Source organism: Anolis carolinensis, chromosome 4 (genome assembly GCF_035594765.1).
Source record: "Anolis carolinensis isolate JA03-04 chromosome 4, rAnoCar3.1.pri, whole genome shotgun sequence".
Lineage (NCBI taxonomy): Eukaryota > Metazoa > Chordata > Lepidosauria > Squamata > Dactyloidae > Anolis > Anolis carolinensis.
The window spans coordinates 25177073-25203133 of record NC_085844.1 but is presented as its reverse complement, the minus strand read 5'-3'; the positions used below and the strand labels follow the sequence as shown (position 1 = coordinate 25203133).

The window sequence follows — 26061 nt, the reverse complement described above, 5'->3', positions numbered from 1 at the left end:
TAGAAAAAATTAGCCAGGTTTTCCAGTGTTTTTCCCTTGTTCCAGAAAAAATTGAGTAATTTCTGACTGAATCTGAGAAAATCTTGGTGAAGGTCACCTATCAGTATTTGAAACCAAAAATTCCAAGGTTAACTTCATCTGTAATTAGTTAAGGTGTTGAAAATTGAAACTACCATTAAAAGAAATTATTAGAACTGCACAGAACACTGCATTTTATGAGCCACTTAATAATGGTGGATAAATTGTGTTTTACCTTCATATATTCATTATTCTTTTTCTCATGAGGATGAAAACTTGGGGAAGCAATTATTGCTATATTTGATTGAATGTGAATAACTAGCATTTAGAGAGCTTCACTAATTCCTTATATCACAGGTACCTAATTGCTAATCAAATCCAAATACCTTAAAATGAAGAACCTTCCCCCTTTTATGCCCTTTATGACCCCTTGTTTAATACTTACAGGAGAAAGAAGACAACCTTTTTCATTTTGCAAAAAAGGAGAAAGATTATAAGCTCGAGATTTCATTTATGTTGCACATTTCTGCAGGCAGTGGAAGCAGTGGCAATTCAACAAAAAGATCAAAATTTGGTATAGTGTAAATGTTCCAGTCTCCAGGGATATTGTTTTATCTTTACAATAAAATAGTTCAAAATCTACTTTTCTTTTCCGCCCTTGACTGCTGGAAGTTTTATATAAGGTGTTTCAAAATGTATTTCAGTAGCAAGGGGTTGCTCTGTTTCTTGTCGTGCTACTAAAATGAACAAAATGCACAGTGGAGCATTTTACCCCTCCAATACCATTTGTTCCATAATAATAAATACATCTTCCTTAAGGAAAAATACACCTTTGAACTGCAAATAATCCAGCTCCCTAGTTGACATTCTTTCTGTCTGACTTGGTGATAATAACTTTCATCAATCCATCTAACAGTGTGGAATAATTCTAACCTAGACACACTTTTCATTGCAGAGTGGATTTATAATGTATTCTTTCTAGGAGATTGCTGTCTATATGTCAGTAAACAATGGCCCAGATTTAAGTCATCTACAATTTTCCTTTTGTGTACAAAAAGTACCTGTAAACAAACAAAACAGTTTCTTAACAGCAGCAACAAAATTATTGGTTTCAGGACTTGTTTTATTCCAGACAATGTAATAAGTTGGTCAATTTTTTAAAGAACAAAATCAATCCAAGAAAAGAGATAAAAATGGAAAGCATATTGGTCCAAAGAAGAAAGCCTAAAGCATAAAGGTCCTTTGGGGGTAGAGAGGGGAATCACTCCAAAAATCTATTGATATTTGTCATTGGGCTGGTTGCTTTTATCCTAGCCAGTGGAAAATATTGGGTGAATAGCAGAGAAAATAAGTGTTTTAGGTTCCTTCCAACTTTAGACATTGCAAGAGGGCAATATTCCTTTTCTGTTGCAAATTTCAATAGAGGTAGAGAAAATGGATCAAAATGCAGTATTTGAAAAAGAAAGCACATGTTTTTTTTTCTACTTGCAGAAGCAGAAGTTCAGCATCACTGATTCACCATGAAAGGGTTAGAGAAAGCTGTGCTATTAATTTGCTACTGCCAGTAATAAGCATAACATATCCATAATTACTATTATCACCCTCACATTGCTCAGTCTACTAACCTTTTTAAAAAAAAAATTAGAAGAACACATTGTCTTTCTAACTGAAAATCCTTACAGATGGTCTGGGCAGCAAGGGCAAAGTTTACCCCAAATGAGGAGATAACAGCATTTAATAGCCATCAAAATATCCTATTTACATTCCATTAACAGCTGTGTCTCATTGAAGCTGCATTTGTGCTTTCTTCTAGCCTCAAAATATACTGTGTGTGTACATAATAAATGCCATGTACGCCTAAATGGGTAGGTTGTGTTTTCTGTGGAACAGGTGTTTTTCCAGCAGCTTAATAATGTTCTCTGATATTACACACTGGAATGTTAAACATGCGGTGCATCCTCATGAAAGCTCTGTGGGCGATGAAATCAATGCATTTTAGAAAGTAATTATAAAAAAGTAATATTTGGCTTAGTGGATCAAAACTAGTATTTTGTATTTCACCAAAAGTCCTGTGGGATGCTATTAAGCGTTAGATTGGACGTTCCTCGTATCTGGCTTAGAATATTGCACACCTGGAGTTCATAGTGGCAACTTTGGCAATCCCCAAAATACATAGTTTAACTTGTGAGGAATCTGTGATTCAGTTTCCATACATGGAGTGTGAAGGAGAAAAGCCAGAAAGTGACTGTAAGACCATATGAGCTGACATTCAGAGCTTAAACTTTTCTGATTTTCCCTCTACACGCACTGGCTATTAATTTGTATTCCTCTTTGGTGGTTTCCTTGTTCTTCCATTTCTTGTTCATTTCTCCTTTAAATCTCAGCTCATCTAAGAGTTGATGGTGTTCTGCCACTGATTCATTCTTGCTGTTGTTTTTCTGCACACTGTTGGTTTTTGTATTATTGGCCCCATTACCCCTATATCACTGGGGCTATTATTTCCTTCAGCTGTAATATTGCAAAATGTAGTTTGGAGATTCACATGGTTCAATGTTCCTATACGTTAGGGTGAAGTCTATCGTACTGTGTTCCACATTATGCTGGTTTGTATATAAGTATACTTTTTATGACAAAAGGCCTGAATACGTTCAGGATTGTCCTGAATATGTTCTCTGGTTTTGTAACTACCGAATACAGGGTGTATTGTTTTTATTTGTATTTTTTTAAATCTTGTTTTTATGCCTGGTTGAAAATTTAGAGGTAGAAGAATTACACATTGCTAAAATACAATAAAATATTCCTTGTTAGAACTCCATGCAATAAATTCTAATTCTAGCAAGTCCTGTATAATATGCCTATTTGGCCAGTCTTTACACCAGAGCAAAATCCTGCAACTAAGAGTTTTTCATTTTTATAGGCATATTTTCATTACTTATAGTAACTGCTGCTCAATTATGGATAATTTCAGCATACTATTATATTTCTAATTTTAAAAGCAACTTTCCAAATTTAAGTCAGTGTAGGCTGTATAGTAACAGAGTATATATATCAATTTATTTTCAGGCTAAAGAAAAAGTCCCAGTCTATTGATATTTCTGGATCCGGTTATGAACCTCTGGCACCAGCAGCACAACATGCAATACAACCAACCAAACCAGCACCTGTTACCAATACAACTACTTCTGAAGAGGAGCAGAACAACACAGCAAACACCCAACGGCGCAATCCACGGAGGGGTGAGCTGAAGAGATACTACACCATTGGTGAGTTAGTGAACTGCCTTTTACTTTAAGAGAGAAAATCTGTTGGGGGAAACATTGGGGGTGGGGGGAGCTTATGTTATGAAACATCCAAATAGGCATTTGTTAGCATCTAAGGGCCCTTCCAGACAGGCTATATTTCCCAGGATCTGATCTCAGGTTTTCTGCTTTAAACTGGATTATATGTGTCCTGACGGCCAGATAATCTGGGATAAACAGAAAACCTGGGATCAGATCCTGGGATATAGGACCTTTGATATAGAAGGTCCCTAAGATAGTAAGTTATAATGGCTGGATTTCTGAATTGGGCGTGTGTGTGTTTGCTGTGAGCATTTGAAGAAGGCCACTTTGGTAGGAGATAAGTCTTTTTAAAAGCAACAGGATTCAGATTGCCATGTTGTGCTATTTGCATTAAGGTTGTATTCTTGTTCTACTTATTATTGGTGTTGAAATGTTAGCTAGAAAAATATCATTGAAAGCAGTGCAATTCTTCAAGAATAAATTTAGGGTTGCTGGGTTTTTGTTTTTGCTTTTTTCCATCCTCCTCTCAATTTATGGACAGGAAATGTCCATATTCCAAATACAGTAGAGTCTCACTTATCCAACATAAACGGGCCAGCAGAATGTTGGATAAGTGGATATGTTGGATAATAAGGAAAGATTAAGAAAAAGCCTATTAAACATCAAATTAGGTTATGATTTTACAAATTAAGCACCAAAACATCATGTTATACAACAAATTTGACAGAAAAAGTAGTTCATTACACATTAATGCTATGTAGTAATTACTGTATTTACAAATTTAGCACCAAAATATCACGTTGGATAAGTGAGTGTTGGATAAGTGAGACTCTACTGTACTAATATTGATCTAAAGGGAATTGAATTGAATATGACTTTTATTTGTGATATTAACTACCGGTATATCATTAGTAAATTTAATTCAATTTTTAATTTAAATCAATTTATATCATACATTTATCCCAGAATGGGACTGCACAAGACTTACAACAAGTTGAAATAAAGTCCAACTTTTCCAATTGACTACAGAACAGTGGTTCTCAACCTGGGGTCCCCAGGTGTTTTGGCCTACAACTCCCAGAAATCCCAGCCAGTTTACCAGCTGTTAGGATATCTGAGAGTTGAAGGCCAAAACATCTGGAGACCCACATGTTGAGAACCACTGGTGTAAAAGGTTTGATGGTGGCAAAGCAGTCTCATTTTTACAGTATAAAAATTCTGGAGAACATTGGAGTGGATTGAGGATGAAAATGGTGCTTGGAGGCTGACTGCAGCCCAAGGGATGTGCTAAGCAAGCATACCCCTGACTAGCTTGATGCAGAATTCTGGAGATCCTGAAGTCTTGCACATTTTGTGTCCTTATATGTAATCCTTATAAAAGCATTGCCTACCTGTAGATTTGGGGTTTGTTTTATTGCTTTGGTTCGGCACAGGCTCGCTCTTGTTTTGGAACTGTGTTTCAGAACTTTTAAGGACTTGAAAATTATAGCATGAGCTTTCAAGGAATCCATATTTTTGTTCTTTGGCTAAGTTTGGCACTAGTTGCAAGCTCCTTTAGCTGTGTCATTGTCTAGCTTGAAAGGCTTTAGGCTTTTTTGACACCCCCTGTCATTTTAACTAAGTTGAGTCTTCTATATGCCTAATGTCCTTGGATACCATGGAAAGAGGAAAACTGGATTTCCTTTTCTTCCTTTTCTTTTTTTCTGAACCTTTCTACTACATCTTTAAGTGAAACTGAGTTAACAGCCAGATCTGTAAGCTATGTGCAAGGAAGCTTTTCAAATTCAAGAGAAACTAAATTTCTCTTGTTATTATTGTTGATAATATTGATATTTTTGTTCCAGTGCTTCAAACTATCCTTTAAGACTTGAAACTTTCAAATAGCATAGCTGAACTAATAACTGGAAGTTTCAATTTCAGCCTCAGCTATGACTCCTTTATTGCTTTGGGAACTCTGTACTGAAGAGGAAATTTCCTGAGGTGCATCCATAACTTGGTGGGAATTAGGTTCCAGTGGTTCCACTGAGCAATCATGAGCGGCAAAAGTAATTTTTCTGTCTGGAGTTAGAAGTCTGTCTGGCACTGTGTGACAAAATTGCTAATCAGCAGGGGCTGTGTGTTACCATTATTACATAATGAACATGGAACAGTATTTTGAAATTTAGCCAGTTTCCATCGCCTGTGACCCTGAAGTAAATCTCAACAGAAATATAGGCATGCCTCAGCTAGCAAGTTCCATTTGTCACACCTTTCTTCCGTGTCTTCTATTTAGCTGGATAGTTTTTTTAAGAAGCATCAGTAATTGGAAGATGGTGAAAGAGGGCACGGGAAACACAGACTTTTGGCGTTGGGTTGTAACAGCATATCTGTAGTAAACAATGCAATGAAAAGCTCCAAAAGGGAATATTCTGTTCTAGTTATCTTACTGTTTCTGAGTATGCCTATCTGAAACAGGCAAGGTAAACAGGGATTATATCCAGAATTCCTTACTGGGAATGCAGGAATACAAAGAAACAGAAAGGAAAGAGAAGAAAAGAAAAGAAAAATCTGTCCCACCACTACCCCACCCGCTGCATCTTGGTTCACTTCACATGCACATATAATTACTGTATTTACTTGATTCCAATTATCACCTTTTTTGACTAAACTACCTCCTCAAAATTAGGGTACACATTAGAGTCGTGTAATATGATAAATACAGTTTTGGGTTTCATGGTTTTGAAAATTGTGCATTAGATTCGATGGGGCATTCAACTTGCGTTAATACGGTAGTTTTGAATATAAAGCTTACTAAACCATGCTTAACTGCATGAATGTATCTTTACCATTTTGCTTCTTCCCCTGGCACCACATAATGCTTTGGGATATAGCTACAAATTCTATACTGACCATAATTAATAGTAATTTTTAAAATGCATGTTCACAAAAGTCTCTCTGTAGCCTGAACCTAAATTAGTCTAAATTAGAGCCAATGTCCTGAATTGTAGGGACCTACCTTTATAATAACTTACCATTCAGTAACTGATTCAGTTCCATTGGTGGTGATACTAACCAGTATGTTTAGATTTATGTTTCCTATCTGTAGTTCCATTCTTGCATTTAGGCGTTGAAACGTCTATCGCTGATTCATGGAATGTGGAACTTAAGAAGGGTATGTCAATCATGGAGATCTATGGTACACCAAAACTTTGCCCATAACTGTTTAGCATCTCTTTTGATAGAATTCTTTTTAGCAAATGGGGAAGATTTTCTATTAATCCATGCAAAGTATAGTACTATTCTCTTAGGAAGAAATAGGTGCTGAAGGATAATTCTTCCTTTTTAACACAGTATCAGGAACAGGAGGAAATTTTCAAGCATCCATCTCCTAGACTAGAGTATTTTGGTTTTCAGCAGAACTCCCTGGAAACTATATAATACCTATATGATACCGCTCCTAACCTCAGCTTGTTGGACTGTTCCAATTTCTGATTACATGACTTTAGGACAGGACAACTCTCTGTATGTTGTTCTCTGTAAGGTTCCAGGGGATTGAATAGCTGACTCTGATAGCAAAGCAGCCTGAAATATTTCCCAGGCTGAGTCAATGACCTATGCCCAAATTTGCTGTCTGAATAGTAATTTTTATGAACTATCTATGGGATCACAGTATTGGCATTTTAAAATAGAGACTCTGATCACAGGTTTCTGTGACATTATAAAGTCATAGGTTAGCTTCAGATGTTATGTGGATAGAGGAAGCATGGAAGAAGGCCAGTGGTTAGCTTGCAGAAAAGAAATACTACCTTCAATTCCCAGTATGTTCAGAAATGGAAAATATCCTATGATAAATGCTAGATAATTGTAACCAGTTATTGCAGTTGTAATTTTTTTTTTTCAATTTTGGAATACTTCTCTATTTGCACATAGATTCATAATAAAGATATCACCAGCCAGCAGTGTTCAAAGCTGAAGGGGTTTCATTGTGAAAAACTCTTGTAGCTTCTTTTGACCAGCTGAATCAATTACGGTAACTTATATATTTTGATATTTGATATTACCTTCTTTAGGAAACTTCTGAAATTTCCCTCATTCATGGTCATGCAGAAATCCCATTACTCCAATAGTTTTATTGCTGTTTCTTCTAAAATTATATATATAAAAAGAAGGATATTAACTTTTTGAAAAGGTGGTTTAAAAAGTTCTTTTTTCAAAAGAGAAGGAGGCATAGATATGGCAGTGAAAATGATTTGTTTTACATAAAATGTCAAGATGTGTAATTATATGTTTCCCTACATTTACCAAGTCTGTGAGCAATATCATGCAGCTGTTTAATCGCTTCTCTGTCTAAAATGTGAGCAGTTCCCTGGAGGCTTTATCAACCTAAAAAGTGACGTTTCATCTTTAATCCTTGTTGATAAACTAGAAAATAGAAATTAAATAGTAGCTATAATTTTTCGCCACCTCATCTGGAACATTTAACAACCCCCTTGTGGAAAATGATGTATCAGCCTTGTTTTTGTGTGAAGTTTTAAATGCATTTTATTGTTTGTCATGATGGTTTTGTGAACTGCATATCTATAGTTTTTGAAAGGTGGATGAACGTTAAAATACAGGATGCTGTTGGTTGGAAAACAAAATCAACTCTGGGGATATCTTTGAAAAATCATTCTGACAGGTTTCCATTCTGGGTGAGTAAAATGATAATTGAAAACTCCAATGACTGTAAAGAGAGCAGACTTGCATGGATGAAGTATACTTATTTATGACATCAATATTCCATATCTCTTCTGTGGTTGAAATGAAGCTGAAGATACAAGATTTGCTTCTGTTAATTCTGGACCATATATGGGCCCCATGGCTATTTTGTGGGTCAGATGGTTCTTTTTGCAGAATCTAGGTGGTACAGAGGGCATTTTTATCAGGTTTATGAAACCCCCAGAAATCCAAACATTTATTAATATTTTTCACAATTTTATTTTTGTTTCAAATTTACCCTAAATGTTCTCTAGACAACCAGGAAGGAAAAAATGCATGATGGTGATAGTCGTATTTTTGGTGCAGTGAACTTAATGGAGGTGCAATCATCCAATTCCTTCTGGGTGGTCATCCCTCCCTTCCATAATTGCCCATCCTTTTGTTAATGGAAATTAAGGTGAACATCATAGCCTTTCAAACTACACCCAGACCTCCTTACCTACTGAAGGTTTCTGCCTCATGCTCTGAGCCTAGACACATGTAAAATTTAATGCACCACAATACCATAATTCTCAAAACGTACATATGAAATGTGGGAGTATGTATGAATTTTCACTGTTGCTGTTGAATGATTCAACTTGGTTTTGACTTAGGTTTGCCTTATGGTTGCCCAATCACAGGGGTTCTTGGGAAGATTTCAACTCCCCATATGCGAGTTTGCAAGATTTGAAGGGAAAGACAAAATAGAGCACTTCTTTACCACTTGATGGATGATGAGCCAAGAGAAGTAAACTTGAGCAACCTGTGGATAAGGAAAGTAGTTTCCCTGGCAACAGAGGAGATGCAAAATCCTGTGCTCTTTCTCCCTTTTTAGTGTATTTTGTGTATTATTTGGGGTGTAGATGGCATAGTCTGTAAATAGCCAGCAAACATCAGGTTTTATTTGGTCATCAGCTGTTAAAGCTTAAAAATATTATCTGAAACCCTTTGATCACCGTTGCCTATTGAGACCAGGTTTTCATACGCATAGTTGAATTTGCAAACATTCTCTCTCTCTCTTCCTCTTCTTCCCATGCTGTCTCCATGTTATATGTTCAGTTTCATTTGGTGCAGACACCAATTAATTTTGTATCCTGATGGTAATGGAATCGCCAGCATCATCATTTTCATACTTCTTTTCAGTATCATTTCTTGAGATTATCTTGGGGGAAAAAGTAGACACAGTTCAATCAAAATTAAGCACTTCCAACTCTGGCCAGTTTGAGGGGAAGTGAGTAGGCCCGTGCCAGACTTTAATATGAATGAATTGCCCCATATCAGTTGGGAGTCACATTGACAATGGCTTCACCAATTTGGAGCAAGACTATAGTAGAATACGAGTTTAAACTTAAGGGAGCTTGCTTCTGAATAAACAAACGTTAGATAATCATGTGTTTTCCCAGCCTCTTCCCAGTTACAAGGAAAGGCCCCTCTGAGTGTAAAAATGGTGGGAATTGTTGTTGAATTTGATTTTTCTATTCTTCTCTATGGGGATTCTACTTTATAGATGGCAGATTCACCATGTAGCATTTTAATTGATCCTAGGAGCATGCAAAGACTTTGCAGTATGAAATATTCAGCGTTTACAACAGCGACCATTTTGTAAGTATAGTTGCTAATTGGGCAAATATGTTCATGAAAATGCATTATAACAGCAAGCAGTGGCAGCAGCACATCATGAGTCCAATGAAACTAATTGGTATGCCAGAGAGGTTTTTTCCCATAAAATAATCTATTTAATTTGCATAAGATAAAACGGGCATCTTTTCGCAGTGCTGAAAAAAAACATGGGCAAGAATAATTCAGTGCTGCAGTTGTTGATATAAGATGTCAAGGCTGCAGTATTTTTGCTGATGTAATATGAGTATATGCGACTACTTAGGTATGTAATTAAAATCTTTTGCAGTCTGCTGACAATTTGAATTATCTTGTTTCCTTTTGGAAAAACCTAAACAGTGGGAAAATGGATGTTGTGTTTATTTACATCCATTGCAGTTTGCTTGATAGTTATGAATTTTTACGAAACATAATTCTGGGAGATTTATTCAAGAAAGATTGTGCCTAGGATCACAATATTGACCTTCTGTGATGCTTTAGGAAATATGTACACATGAATCTGTAATGAAATAAATTATGTCTTTGAGTTCAGCTCTCTGGAGATGGAATACGCCTGTTCTTTTTTGATGCAGTAAAGTATGTCAGCTTGAGGCCTTTGAAAGTAATTGTCTTTTTGGTAGCACTTTTTGAGCCATGGCTTTCATACTCTGGATTTTGAAAACCAAAAAACTCAAACAGCTGATAGTCTCCCCCAAAACTGTTTAGAAAATGCTACTTGGGTCTTGGACCAAATAATTGTTGCATGCCCCAAACCTAATGAGATGATGCTTCTGCCTTTAATGCCATGCAAAATAAATATGAATCCTTTGTACTCCTCCTCCTCAGACTTCAGTATTTCCATCTTCTGCTTGTTACACAGATAACATAAGTGTGCCCACCCTGAGGTTAAGATTTTTGTAGAACTCAGCAGGGATGTTAAATAAGATAATAAATATCAACACAATGCTTGTATACCACGCTGTCAAGATACATCATTTCAAGACCATTTTGATATGTTGTGGCATCAGTGGTATTCTACTTAAAATAGCTTATATAAAGGACAGTCCAAGATCAAGGATAGATATAAGCAGGCCAGCACGATTGTGAAATAGGAAGACCATCACTGAAACTGAATACTTTGTCATTTGAGAATTAGGCTACGGACTGGGATACTAGGGCTCGAATCCTTCTTGGCCATGAAAACCACTGGATGACCTTTGGCATGTAAATCAGGTTTTTTTTAACCTGACACATTTTGAGAGGGGTTGAACCCTTAACACACCCCTCCCCCCCCCCACACACACACAACTACGGACCTGGCTGCACACCAGAATTGATGTGAAGGCACACAATAGCAACAACAACATCAACATCTTGGTTGATACCCACAGACAAGCTCATTATATCCTTATATGTGCTTAACTCTGTAATTTGGAAATTTGTAACTCAAAATAGTTGTGCTGCCTTGGGAAACATATTTGCATAATTGTAAAAAATATTTCTCATATATTATTCCAGCATCGCATACAACACAGCAACAGAGGAGTTTCTAAAAGCACAAGTTATTAATGAGTACGTGATAAATGTGATAGAATATGAAGCATAGTGTTTTAAAAACATACTGTGTACACTAAACATATCTGTTCATTAATATGTCTGCTTCTACTGAAGCACAATTCCTTTCTGGGAACTGTCTACTCTAAATGTACAGGGTAGTTGAAAAAGAACTCCCTCGTTTTAATGTGTTTTAACTTAAAACTAGGGAGTTCTTTTTCAAACACCCTGTATTGTATACTCCAGTAGATGCTGTAAGTTACTGAATAAAGGATAGAAAGGGGGGGGGGAATTAATCACTATGCTAATATTTTAATTAGCATCTTTCATCAGCTCATCTTTTAGTAGAGATTAGAGACCATGGGAATGTTGATAAATAAGGCAGAAGGAACAAGGATTATGTAATTAACAACTCAGCCTTAATCTGTTCCAAGAGAAAACTTATTCAGACCTATGTTTAGACAGAATCAGTTTGTGGATCCAGCAAATGCCTGTGGTTGTTAGACCATCATTACTCCAGAGCTAAAAAAAAAATTAGAGCACTCTAATACCCGGTTTCCTCGAAAATAAGACATACCCATAAAATAGGCCGTAGTAGGATTTCTAAACATTTGCGCAATATAAGCCATACCTCGAAAAGAAAAGAAAACAGGCAGCTCTTCTCATCTGCCCCATCGTGACAGCTGCTATCTTGGAGGTGACCAGAGAGGTGTGGGCAGCCCCACCAACAAGGGATAAAATCACTGACAGTGTTGTTGTCAATGTATTCCAAGCAGGTTACATGGATAAGAGCTGCTCATTTAATGAGAGCTCTATTGCTCAACATGAAAGACTGGGTTCAATGGTTCTAAAGGAAATGGAGTTGCAAGAAATTCAGGATGAATTCCAGGTTTGGAGAGTTTGACAATGTTCCAGAAGAACATGACTTAACTATATTTGAGTAAATGTAGATTGTTGTACCATACTTAATAACAATAAGACATCCCCTGAAAAAAAGCCATAGTGTGTCTTCTTGAGGAAAAATAAATATAAGACAGTGTTTTATTTTCGGAGAAACATGGTAGCACAGGTTTAGATGGGCATCATTAACATTTCTAGAAGGCTTGCCTGGACAGTGTTATACTGACAGAGAAGCTATGCAAGATATACACAATTTATATTGAAAAAGAGAATAAAACATGTCAAGAGGATATAGGGAAGGGGTTATTGAAGCTTTTGCAAAAAGCTGATTGCATTCATCTGAAAAGGAATAGTGTTTTGCACCTTTTACTGACAAAAGGAGGTAATTATAGAGTAATGCATTACTTATCCACTCTGGTTTCATCATTTGCTGTGCTGTATTTCTGCTGCCATCAGTGGTATGTGAGTTCTGAAATGTTGCTCATGAATGATTTTATCTGCTGTGAAATCTCTAGTTGCATTTTTTGAGTGAGCAACATTATTGCTTTCCCTCTCCTCCTCTCTCTCTCTCTATATATACATACACAGGCCACCCCCGAGTTACAAGCATCTGACTTACAAACAACTTGTAGTTAAGAACGGGTGGGGTGGGGGTGAGACAACAGGAAGTGAGATAAATCTGCCCCAATTATCACAGGGACAGAGAGTGAAATCTTATGAACAGAAGCACAGATAGCAAAACAAACACCATAGGGGTGGTAACCAAAACTAACAAACATGCATATGTGTATGTGTGTGTTACATTTTAAAATGTACCTGTTCCAACTTACATATTCAACTTAAGAACAAGCTTACTTGTTTGTAACTTGGGGACTGCCTCATACACACACCTATGTACACTTTAAAATATAGAACTGTTGTTTAGTACTGTGGATAATCATATCTGGTCCCTCCATAATAAATGTCCTGTGATTGCTATGGAGTTCAGCGTTAATTCTTTTGTCAATGGACAGAAACGTGAGCAGCATATGTCCATAAGCCACTGAACATATCCTGCAATATCAAAGAAGCATGCACCATTATATGTGCCTGGTAGGAATAGTGATCTTTTCATTTAGATATTTCTAAAAGTCAGGTTATATCCCCAGCGCAACCCCCAACTCAGCCAGCCTCAAATTAATATGAGGTTTAGCTGGAGCATTGCCATTTAATTTCTAGTAACATTTTAAATTAAGATCTTATGACTGAAGGAAAATGTTTTGAGGTTGTTCACAGCTGGCAATTAGTTTCTGTTTTCTGCACAACATAATCACTAACAGATATTTCTTCAGGCATTTATAAGAGTATTTCTGGAGATGGGTCCACAGCTATTAAATTATTGAACAAGAAATCCAAAAAATTGATCTGTCCTAAAGGAATGACTTTAATAGAAAGTGTAAAAAATAACATAGTTAGGTAATCACTAATAACATAAGGCAGGGTCCTAAAACGAAGACCCGCAGATGGGATGTGTCCCCCCAAGGTCATCCCCCGGCCCTAAACTTTAGATTTAAGGTCGCCCTAAGTCTGAAACTCCTTGAAGGCAAACAACAACAATAACAGCCCTAATTAACTTGACTATTTCATCAGCAAAAAGCAGGCCCACACTTCCCATTGAAAAAATAGTAGGTTTATGTTGGATAAATTGTTCTTCATTTTTAAATATTGTATTGTTCTTTCTTTCTTTTTCTTTTTTGCACTATAAATAAGATATGTGCCGTGTGCTGTGCATAGGAATTAGTTCATGTTTTTTCTAACTATGGTCTAGGTAAAAATAAAGTAGTTGTTATTATTATTATTATTATTATTATTATTATTATTATTATTATTATTATAGGTATCCCAACAGCCTTAGGGACTGTGAACTGGCCCTCTGTTTAAAAAGGTTGAGGACCCCTGGTATAGAGTATTAATATTAGCCAATATGCTCCAAATGCTAAAAGAGAATGTCTATGTATCCATTTATGGCACACATAACTCCTCGGTGCATCATCAAATACCTCAAAATTTGCAGACTGTTTGTGGTTTCTGTCCAAGTTACATTGCTAACTTTCAAGCCAAAATATCAGAAAAAGGACTCACTAAAGAGGAAGACATCCTTAAATCACTGGAGTGTTTTATGTCATCCAAGTTGCAGTTCCCAGTATCAAACTGAAGAATCAAAACTGCAAAGAGGTGTTTCATAGAAGCAAAAGGGACCTGACACAATGGACTGGAAATGAATCTTCACCTTTGTTTCTTTGGTCGCCTGTCCTCAATGAGCTGATAACAGATAACAGCCTTTTTTATAGGATTTTTGTAAGGAATACAACACAAAAACTTATGTGAAGTATTGTGAATATTCACCACTGTCCCGGGCATGTCTGTTCTGAAGTCACATTGGGTTCCGAGGGGTTTCCTTCCAAATAAGAGGGTATAGAATGGAAGTCTGAAATATTATATACTCTTTTAAAAACAATACTCAAGAGGTCTTTGGTGATTACAGTAAATCGATTTTCTACAGTGGTGTCTGTTCTTTCTTTCTTTGCTCCCTTCTTCCTTTCTTTTTAAACCTAGTATAGATTACATATTTCTTCAGCTTTAACACTTTTTTAAAAACTGCTGCAAGTGAGCCCTTGGGAGATTTTGCTTTCTTGTGCCAGCAATGCTTTAATTGCTTTCCTATGTGTGAAATGTGTTCTTCGATATTAAATTGGTTATATTGTGGTTAAATGAAATTGTGAAAAGAAGTTGACATTGTTATAGCTAATGATCTTGTTTCTTAATAAGGCAAAACAAAGAGTCAAATTGATTACTGGAACTTAAACTGGATTTAATGCATTTTTACTGTGTTCTGCAGTTATGTTACAGTAATTGCTTAGTATTAAATAGTGTAAAAAATCCAAGCTAATAGTGGTTTTGCAACATCAGTCTGATTTTCAATTTATGCCTGCTTTCATGTGAATCTTCAACAAGGCCTTCACAGACAGAAACCGATGTATAGGAGTAAATGAAATAAGGGAGGAAGACGTGACACAAGAAGGTACAGGAAGTAATGCTATAATACAATGTAATCAAATAGGCAAGAGGCAAATGAGGATACAGTGTCCCCTCGCTTATAGCGGGGGTTACATTCCAGGATCACCCGCGAAAAGTGAAAATCCGCAAAGTAGGGATTCTATATTTGTGTTGTTTACAATCTCACTGGCAAGTAGCATCTCTGTCTGCCACTGCCTTGTGAGGCGAAAACAAAGCTGCTTCGGCCTCCTTTTCTCTCCCTTTGGCTTCTCCTTCCTTCCTCCCTTCCTCCTTTCCTCCTTTCCTTCCTTAGGCTGCTCTTTAGGAAGGAAGTAGAAAGAGGGATTTAAAATATTATTTTATGATTTATACTATTATTTTAGTATTTATTTTAAAGAAACACAAAACAGCGAGTCCACGAACCGCGAACTGTGAAGTAGCGAGGGAACACTGTATAAACAAGGACACTGAGAAAAGTGCTACATTTGAAGAGCTAGGTATTTTGGATTGTAACTCCCACTCAGCATGAGCTGCAGTCCAAAAATGAACTTTTCTGGAAATATGATTTCTGCTTACAAAAATTATTTTTGTTTCCTCACAAATGTCACACTTGTTACTCCCAAGCAGAACTCTCTCCATGTGCTTAAACTGTAGATAGGAACTGTGGCCCCTGGATTACTAATATTATGTGCTATTTTGTTTGTTTATTTTGGGTCATCCAAGCTTCCCAATAAGAAAGCAATGCTGGATGATGACACCTACCCCAAAGAATTACTGAATTTATGTTTTCTGTAATTCTCAATAGATATATAGATATTCACACTGTTGAAAAATCTAATTCATCAAAAATATTTTCCTCTCTCGATTATTCCTTTCGCATGGAGATTATCTAGACCAATGGTTCTCATCCTGTGGTTCCCCAAATGTTTTGGCCTTCAACTCCCAAAAATCCTAACGGCTGGTAAACTCGCTGGGATTTCTGGGAGTTGTAGGCCAAAGCACCTGTGGCCCACAGGTTGAGAACCATCGATCTAGACTATTCTGAGGGTTCACAGTACAGGCAGCCATTCATATTTGTGTGATGACTCATGGGCCTTGTAGTCCCGTTCCTAGCGCTGTTGTGACAGATGAAGAGGAAAACTTGGGTTTTCCACTGTTTCAGCCAGAATTGGAACTTTCCCAGCCTGAATTGGAGCCTTTGCACCTGCAGGAGGTTTGTCTTCCAGAAATCTGCCAAACAAGCCCTGAGTCAAAATCTCCCCCATTTTCTCGCCGTAATTATTATCAACAACAAAAAGGAGTTCAACAGGCTAATCGCAGAAGCCTGAGAATCGCAGCCAGGCATTCAGCTGATTAAGACTGCTTTCATGAGAAACTTTAGGGAGTCATGCATCTGGACACAGAGATTGACTTTCGGTTCTGGTTCCCCAGAGAAGTGTTCTTTGGTGGGAAAACGAGACCCTATTTAGGTTCTTTGCCCTGTAGGAATCTTGCGGAGTCAATTCGTCAGCTACTGGAGTAGGTTGTGTGTGGACAGCGCTACTCCCGTTTCCAAGCCTTCGTTCCCGTTTCCAGCCTTGTTTTGCTTCACGGACCTTGCCTTGCTACCTAGGACTCAGCCTTGCTTTCCAGGACCTTGCCTTGCTTCCCGGACCTTGCCAAGTATTTACCACGGATCTTGTCCCTGTTCCTCGTTCCTTGTTGCCTTGTATCAAGCCTTGTGTTCCAAGAATCAAGTTTACTTCCTAGCCTTACATCAAGTTCCTTGGACTAAGAACCTTGTCATCTCCCCTCACTTTGCTTGGCAAAGTGAGTGTTTCGGTTACTGGATTACAACTTTGGACCTTAATATTTTATATTGGACATTGTTTTCCTGGACTATAATTGACCTTTCCTGAAAGGTCTTCTTCTGAACTATATTCTACACTTATTTTTATTGCCTCTACTTATTTCCTTAATAAAGATATTAGATAGATTCTGGCCTCTGTGTGCTCTGCAGCCTGGGTCGTGACAGTTTGACTCCGCCACCCTAAGCACCAATTAACCTAGGCCAGAATGTCTACCGGAGCCGGACCGGGTGGCCAGCCACTCAGCTACACCATCGACAAGGATGAAGTGGACCGCATCCGAGATAAGCTCAATGCGCAGGAGGGGGAAATAAGGGGATTGAAGGAACGCGGAATCCGTCTCCCGGCCCTGGCGTTGCCAACCAAGTTTTCTGGAGAAGCTTCTAAGGTTCATGTTTTCCGTCGCCAATGCCAGGCTTATATAGAGGCCCGTAATGCCGAGTTTCCCCAAGAAGACATCAAAGTGGCGTGGATTTACAGTCTCCTAGACGGGCCAGCGGCCAACTGGGCGACGGCACTGTTCGACCAAGGCTCCCCACATCTGAGATCAGCGCAACACTTCTTGGATCACCTTAAGGCGACTTGGGGGATCGAGGACAATTTGGAGGCGGCCGGCCACAAACTCCGGCGCCTCTCCCAAGGGGACAGACCCTTGTCTCAGTACATAGCCGAGTTCCGAGTGCTGGCCCATAACACCGGCTGGAACGACATAGCCCTCAGAGGACAATTTCGGGAGGGTCTCAACATCGAGATACTGGAGCAAATCTCCAAGGTGGATCCTCCACACTCTCTTGAAGGACTCATTGATCAATGTTTACGAGCTGAAGTTATGCTGGCCAACAGAAAGCAATGGATCCGAGGCCAGAGCAGTAGGGCTGGAGCGAAACCTCCCGCTCCCACCAGCATCCAGCCGCGTCCAGTGTGGAGACCCCCGCCACCAGCCCCATACCCCAGAGGAAGCGAGGAGGTGCCGATGCAGCTGGGCAATGTGCGTCCCAGGTTAGATACTGCCGAGAAGGCCCGCCGCCAACGCCTGAATCTCTGTTGGTACTGCGGAAACGGGGGCCACTTTGCCAGAGAGTGTCCAGCCAAAGGAAAGCCCGCTGCCCGTCTGGCGGCGGCGTCCTCCACGGAGACGAAGACGTCTGAGGCGGCTGGCGCGAAGCCGGCGGGGGAAGCCAGCGACCGGGCGTAGAGAGGCTCGCCAACCCGGTCAAAAACCCCATTCAAGAGCCGCCAACCGGGGTCCTATTTCTCCTAGTGGTCACCTTGTGGTCAGCGAAAAAAGGACCCGTCATGATCCATGCCATGATAGACTCAGGAGCCACAAACAATTTCATTGATAGAGAGTATGCCGACTCTCTGGGATTACAATATCACGACTTCAAGAACGCCCGTGTGGTGCAGGCCATAGATGGCCGCCCCCTCAAGACAGGTCCAGTAAGCCAATGGTCAGAACCCACCAGAATGTGGATAAGGGAACACATGGAAGAGATTTCCTTCTTTGTTACCGAGGTTCCCCACTTCCCTGTGATTTTGGGAATTCCATGGCTGACACTCCACGACCCAAACATCTCCTGGTCCAACAGAGAACTGCAGTTTGCTTCAAAATATTGCCAAAACCATTGTCTTGTAGCCAAGGTCTGCCATGCCACTGACGCTGAACCCATCATCACCTTGCCCAAGAAATACTCAGACTTTTGGGATGTATTCAATGAAAAAGAAGCCGAGAAACTACCCCCGCATAGACCCATTGACTTGGTCAAGGGGGCCCCGATCCCGCGAGGACACCTCTACTCCCTGACTGAACCGGAGCAAGAAGCTCTCAGGGAGTTCCTAGAGACAAACCTCCGCAAGGGGTTTATCAGACCCTCTCAATCCCCAGCCGCTTCCCCAGTGATGTTTGTGAAAAAGAAGTCAGGGGACCTACGCTTGGTGGTGGACTATAGGGCATTGAACAATATCACTAAGCAAAACCGATATCCACTGCCTTTGATCTCGGACCTCTTAGACCGGCTTCGAGGGGCCAAGGTTTACACCAAACTGGATCTTCGAGGAGCTTATAATCTAGTTCGCATCAGGGAAGGGGACGAGTGGAAGACCGCTTTCCAGACTAAATTCGGTTTATTCGAGTCCCTGGTCATGAATTTCGGTTTATGTGGAGCTCCCGCAACGTTCCAGCATTTTGTCAATGATATCTTTCAGGATTATCTAGACCGGTTCTTGATTATCTACTTGGACGATTTTTTGGTGTTTTCTAGATCACAATCAGAACATGAGAACCACGTCAGAATGGTGTTACAACGATTGCGGGATCATGGACTTTATGCCAAGCTGGAAAAATGCGCTTTTGATCTACAAGAGGTAGATTTCCTGGGATACCGTGTCTCGCCACTAGGGCTCACCATGGACCCGGCAAAGGTTTCAGCAGTATTGGAATGGCGGGCGCCAACCAACAAGAAAGAGGTGCAACGCTTCTTGGGGTTCGCGAACTACTACCGCAAGTTCATTCCAGACTTTGCCCGCTGGTCTGATCCAATCACCAGCTGCATCCGTGGGAAACAGCCTTTCCGCTGGACAGAGCAAGCAGAGAAAGGATTCCAGCAACTAAAGAAATTATTCACGTCTCAGCCAATCCTTCAGCACCCAGATCCTGAAACCCCTTTTGTCGTGCAGGCGGACGCCTCCGATGTGGCAATTGGGGCTGTACTCTTACAACCAGTGGGAGATCATCTTCACCCTTGTGCCTTTTACTCCCGTCAACTGACCGCACCAGAGAGAAATTACACTATTTGGGAAAAGGAACTTTTGGCCATAAAGGCAGCCTTTGAAACTTGGAGACATTGGTTAGAAGGGGCCAAATTTCCCATTGAGGTCCATACTGATCATCGGAATCTGGAGCATCTAAGAACTGCCCGCAAGCTAAATCAGAGGCAACAACGCTGGGCTTTATTCTTTGAGCGTTTTAACTTCCAGATCCATTATGTAACCCCAGCCCAGACCAAGCAAGCAGATGCTCTGTCACGGAAACCGGAATATGCTGCAGGGCGCAAAGAGACCTTTGAGTCCCAACTACTGCAGCCCGAGAACTTTGCCACGCTCACAGTGGGAAACACCAAATCCACTCTAATTGAATCAACTCCCTCTACTCCAGGGCCCCTTTGTGCTCAGGAAATCAGGGCCAGTCAACAAGCAGATGCCTGGGCTCAGGACCAACTTCGCCAAGGACTACATTTTCCCTTCTCGCTTAAGGATGGGTTACTTTGCTATAGAAATCATGTCTACCTCCCTCCAGGACCGGGCAGGGAAAAGGCACTTCATCTATGTCATGACTGCAAGCCAGCAGGGCATTTCGGACTATTTAAAACCATGCATTTGATCCTAAGAGATTTCTGGTGGCCCAAGATCCGCAAGGATGTGGAAAAATATGTCAATACCTGCCCAGTATGCCAGCGCTCCAAGACAAGAAGAGAGAAGCCCTCAGGGCTTCTGCATCCCCTTCCTACCCCATCTCGCCCATGGGAAATAATCTCTGCGGATTTTATCACTGATCTACCACCTTCCTGTGGTTTTACCACGATCCTAGTGGTGGTGGACCTTTTTACCAAGTTGGCCCATTTCATTCCCTGCGATGGCCTCCCCACGGCCAAAGAGACTGCAGATTTATTCCTTCAGCATGTTTTCAGATTGCATGGTTTGCCCAAGAGTTTGGTCACAGACCGTGGGTCCCAATTCACCTCTCGCTTCTGGAAAGCACTACAGGAACTATTGGGCATAGACTCTCGTTTATCTTCGGCTCACCATCCCCAAACGGATGGACAGACAGAGCGCACCAATGCCACTCTGGAACAATACCTTCGCTGTTATGTAAACTACCAGCAGGACAATTGGGCTTCCCTGTTACCGCTGTCGGAATTTGCCTATAACAATGGTGTCCAGGCTTCAACTAAAGAAACCCCGTTCTTTGCAAACTACGGCTTCCATCCACGCTTCTTTCCTTCTATTATTGAAACCTCAGAAGTTCCCGCAGCAGAGGACTGGCTGCAGGAACTCACAGCGGTGCAACAACTTTTGCTCCAGCAACTTGACCAAGCCAAGGAGGACTATAAACGCCACGCTGACAAACATCGCCAGCCGGGCCCTGAAATCAAGGTAGGAGACCGGGTTCTTCTGTCCACTCGCTTTTTGCCCTCCCATCGCCCTTGCCGGAAGTTAGATGCCCGCTTCATTGGCCCCTATCCAGTGGTGGCGCAACTTAACCCCGTGACTTTCAAACTTCAACTCCCGCGCTCTATGCGCATTCATCCAGTGTTTCATCGCTCTCTGCTCCTTCCGGCGGATGGTGTGCGCCCTGATGTAGACCGGCCGGCCCCCACTCCTGTTTTGGTGGATGGGGAGGAGGAATTCGAGGTTCAGGACATTTTGGATTCTCGCTTTCACTGCCGCCGCCTTCAATATCTCATTGACTGGGTGGGTTTTGGCCCCGAAGAACGCTCTTGGGAAGACGCTTCCACAGTCCATGCCTCTCGCGCCTCGGGGAGAGAGCCCTATTTTGGGAGGGGGCTTGAGGAGGGGGATAGTGTGATGACTCATGGGCCTTGTAGTCCCGTTCCTAGCGCTGTTGTGACAGATGAAGAGGAAAACTTGGGTTTTCCACTGTTTCAGCCAGAATTGGAACTTTCCCAGCCTGAATTGGAGCCTTTGCACCTGCAGGAGGTTTGTCTTCCAGAAATCTGCCAAACAAGCCCTGAGTCAAAATCTCCCCCATTTTCTCACCGTAATTATTATCAACAACAAAAAGGAGTTCAACAGGCTAATCGCAGAAGCCTGAGAATCGCAGCCAGGCATTCAGCTGATTAAGACTGCTTTCATGAGAAACTTTAGGGAGTCATGCATCTGGACACAGAGATTGACTTTCGGTTCTGGTTCCCCAGAGAAGTGTTCTTTGGTGGGAAAACGAGACCCTATTTAGGTTCTTTGCCCTGTAGGAATCTTGCGGAGTCAATTCGTCAGCTACTGGAGTAGGTTGTGTGTGGACAGCGCTACTCCCGTTTCCAAGCCTTCGTTCCCGTTTCCAGCCTTGTTTTGCTTCACGGACCTTGCCTTGCTACCTAGGACTCAGCCTTGCTTTCCAGGACCTTGCCTTGCTTCCCGGACCTTGCCAAGTATTTACCACGGATCTTGTCCCTGTTCCTCGTTCCTTGTTGCCTTGTATCAAGCCTTGTGTTCCAAGAATCAAGTTTACTTCCTAGCCTTACATCAAGTTCCTTGGACTAAGAACCTTGTCATCTCCCCTCACTTTGCTTGGCAAAGTGAGTGTTTCGGTTACTGGATTACAACTTTGGACCTTAATATTTTATATTGGACATTGTTTTCCTGGACTATAATTGACCTTTCCTGAAAGGTCTTCTTCTGAACTATATTCTACACTTATTTTTATTGCCTCTACTTATTTCCTTAATAAAGATATTAGATAGATTCTGGCCTCTGTGTGCTCTGCAGCCTGGGTCGTGACAGTTTGACTCCGCCACCCTAAGCACCAATTAACCTAGGCCAGAATGTCTACCGGAGCCGGACCGGGTGGCCAGCCACTCAGCTACACCATCGACAAGGATGAAGTGGACCGCATCCGAGATAAGCTCAATGCGCAGGAGGGGGAAATAAGGGGATTGAAGGAACGCGGAATCCGTCTCCTGGCCCTGGCGTTGCCAACCAAGTTTTCTGGAGAAGCTTCTTCTGAACTATATTCTACACTTATTTTTATTGCCTCTACTTATTTCCTTAATAAAGATATTAGATAGATTCTGGCCTCTGTGTATGGTTATTGGTGCTCTGCAGCCTGGGTCGTGACAATTTGTGACTTAACTTTATCAGATTAGATTGTTTTCAGATCGGATTACTGTTTTCTTTTTTTTGGAATCTTGAGGTTCTCCAGCACAGTTTTATGGTTTATTTTTGGTTATTTTTGGTTGAAGTTGACCATAAAATTGTGCTGGAGGACCTAGATATTCCTAGAGAAGTGTTGTTTTTTTAAATTCATGATTCTCCAATATTTGAAGTGGTCCTGCACCCTAACCAGCAAATATGGAAGGGCAACTATACAGGCAGTCCCCAAGTTACAAACAAAATAGGTTCTGTAGGTTTGTTCTTAAGTTGAATGTGTATGTAAGTCAAAACAGGTACATTTTAAAATAACTTCAACTATATATGCTTTGGATAGCATAGGGGAGCTATGGTGTTTGTTTTGCTGTATGTGCCTCTGTTTAGAAGTTTCCACCTTACTTTCTGTCCCTGTGATAATTGGATTTTTAAAAAATTGGCTTGTTGTAGAAAGGCAGTCTCTGAGTTAAAAACGTCCGACTTACAAACTACTCATAGTCAAGGATGGCGGTGAGATATCAGTGAGAGAAATCTACCCCTCCGAAGTGAAATTCTCTCTTGAAAGAATTATCATGGGGAAAAGGTGTCTCCACTGAAGCTTTATCACCAATCCTTGTGTACTATGTTTCTGTAATGTTTAGTTTTCCGAGGTGGCTGATGTTCCAAACAATGAGATACTTTGCTCTACAATAGCAGACAAAAGTGCTGCTCTTCTTATTTTAGCTTTGGTTTCAAATAGATCACAGCACCAAACTGGAGATAAAACTCTTGCATGGATCCTTTCATTTCACTTTCTGTTAAGCAGTTGAAAAAATCAATATATAGTCTGAGGTAAATGGATTTAAATCTGGCTTTCATGTGGTCAGTCAAACTGTACGGCATTAATTTTGATGTGTACAACTGAGATTCTACCTTTATCAAATCAAAGTCTGTAGAACATTTTGTACAAACTGGTCCTTGATGTTCTTATTACTGCAGTGAAATAATGAGCATATGTGAGCATTGCAAACTGGCAATTCCAGTTCGTTTAGATTTTACTCTGCTAAATTTTAAAAAAACAAAACGATTTGCATGAAATATCTTGGAAGAAAGGAAGGCTGCATATATTTAACATTTTAAAATGTTCTGTGTACATTCTTGCAGGCAATGTTATTTCTTTTCTTACACGGTATACATTTCAATTTCACATCCTGTCCCCTTACAGCTGACATAAAACAAACATGTTTTGCTGTTTATTTCAGAAGTGCCTCATGTTTTGAAGACATGAACAACTAGAGAACTTCAAATAAAACTTTAAATAAGATTTTCAGTTCATTTGTCAGTTATTACACAAGGAAATACAAATTTTAGTGCCTGAAGTGTTAGCCCTATTCCTGGGTATATCTGATCTACTGATTCCAAAAATGATAGCAGTTTCCCCCTATCAGCTCTAGTGTTTGAGATACAGAACATATGACATATATTACTCTTCATTCTGCTTGTCCATAACAAATTTGGATGTTTTAATGTAGTGTTTAAATACATATCTTTTAAGCATGAAGGAAACATATTAAAAATTATAAAAAGTGTCCTATATGAATTTTTTCATACCAAAAGCACTGATTTATGATACAAACTTTCCAGTCATTTGATACACCATATCTGAGAAACTAGAATTGATGTGGTATATCCAATGCAATTTTGTGAATCAGTGCCTCAAATAACCACAGGAAGAGGCATAAAAAATCAAGACACCAAGAAAAATAATTAGGCTGTGTTATCATTGTAGTTTATTGTCCTAAGTATCTGTCATGTGTGATGTCCCTTCATATCAAGTAGCTTATGTCCAAAACAGGGAAATGTTATCCCTCTTTCTGGGAGATGCAGTTTAGGGAGAAATAAATCTCTATTCTTTATATATGATAATTCCCAAGATTCTGTGAGAGATAAACTGCTATAGCCACTGCCCACAAGTGGGCAAAGTATGGTCTGAAGGATCCCTTCCCCAAATAAATAAATAAACACACACGTACATACATGTGTACATACATGCACACATGTGCGCAGAGGGCATTTCAACCACATTTAGTGTTTTCCCTTTGGCTGTGGGTCTAAACCAATTTTTGCAAAGAATTACCAAAAAAAAATGTTTCTCCTTACAATGACCCAGAATGTTCTCTAGGCACCTTAGGACCTCATCATACAGATTTTGTTTTATTTCACCAGCAATCACAGCAGCCACGCAGGGTGCCTCACAGCATTCTCAGTGCCCTCTCTCCTTCCCCCATCACCCTGTCCCCATCAGATGGGGAAAGGGCAGCAATGCGCATTGCCCTTTCCCCCATCAAACAGAGAAAAGGGGAGAAAAATGTGGGTAGCTTCGTGGGACCTAACCAAAACACGACTTATCTTGCAACACTTCCTCGCCACTTCAGGAATCAATGGGGTGGAGCCAAGCCAGAGTCATCTGATAGAGTTCAGCAGACCCCTTCCCTGAAGAGGAGAAAGGGGCCAAAAGCCTCAAGAGTGATAAGGTCTCAGATTAACCCAAAATATACTGAGAGTTCTCCCATTTTTGTTAGTTTGTTTTGTTTTTCAGAAGTGGGTACAATGAGGAGTTTTGTTCCCAAAGGACATTTGGAGGGCTAATGCAGCCATATCGTTTCCCAGTTGTCTACCCTTGTACACAATAATACAAAATGCAAATTAACATATCATAACTCATCAGATATATTAATCAGATAGCTCCTCCTCCCGTTTCTTTTCTTTCTATTATGGTGCCTCACAAGGTAATGGAGTCTCCTCTGGAGGCACTTCTCTGGGAGGCTTTGCCATAGGGTTGCCAAACTTTGCATGATGGTTTCAGCACTTTTTCTAACTATGCAAATAGCAAGGCTTTAACAGAGAAAAGGCAGCTTTCACCACTGGTACCTCAGGGTGAGGTTTGCTTAGCTTTGAGCTTGATGTTAGCACTTGTACACTTATGAGGCATTCTCACAGAGCATGGGGGGAAAGGAGAGTCAATCCCAAGTTATTCATAAAAGGCGGTTGCAGCAAGGGAAGAGGATAGGTGTAAGCTTAACACTAAGCTCATTTGTGAAAATTCTTTCCCAATGAAATATTATACAGCTGAGGAGATTGCTTTGCTGGACCTAAAATGAAGAGGCAATTCTGAGATCTATTTTTTCCCCTGAGAAAAAGATTTAACTCAGAATTCATTCTTCAAATGGCTTTCTGTGGGATTAGCTGTTATC

General features: G+C 40.2%; 1 protein-coding gene across 2 annotated transcripts in view; it reads left to right on the top strand.

Annotated features, from left to right (window-relative positions):
- Positions 1-26061, top strand: part of oxr1 (oxidation resistance 1) — a 282299-nt gene that overhangs the window by 129943 nt on the left and 126295 nt on the right. For both annotated transcript variants that reach the window (XM_062980091.1, XM_062980092.1), the window contains exon 2: positions 3082-3281. In XM_062980091.1, the coding sequence (XP_062836161.1) occupies positions 3082-3281 (200 nt within the window). The remainder of the gene's footprint in view (positions 1-3081; positions 3282-26061) is intronic.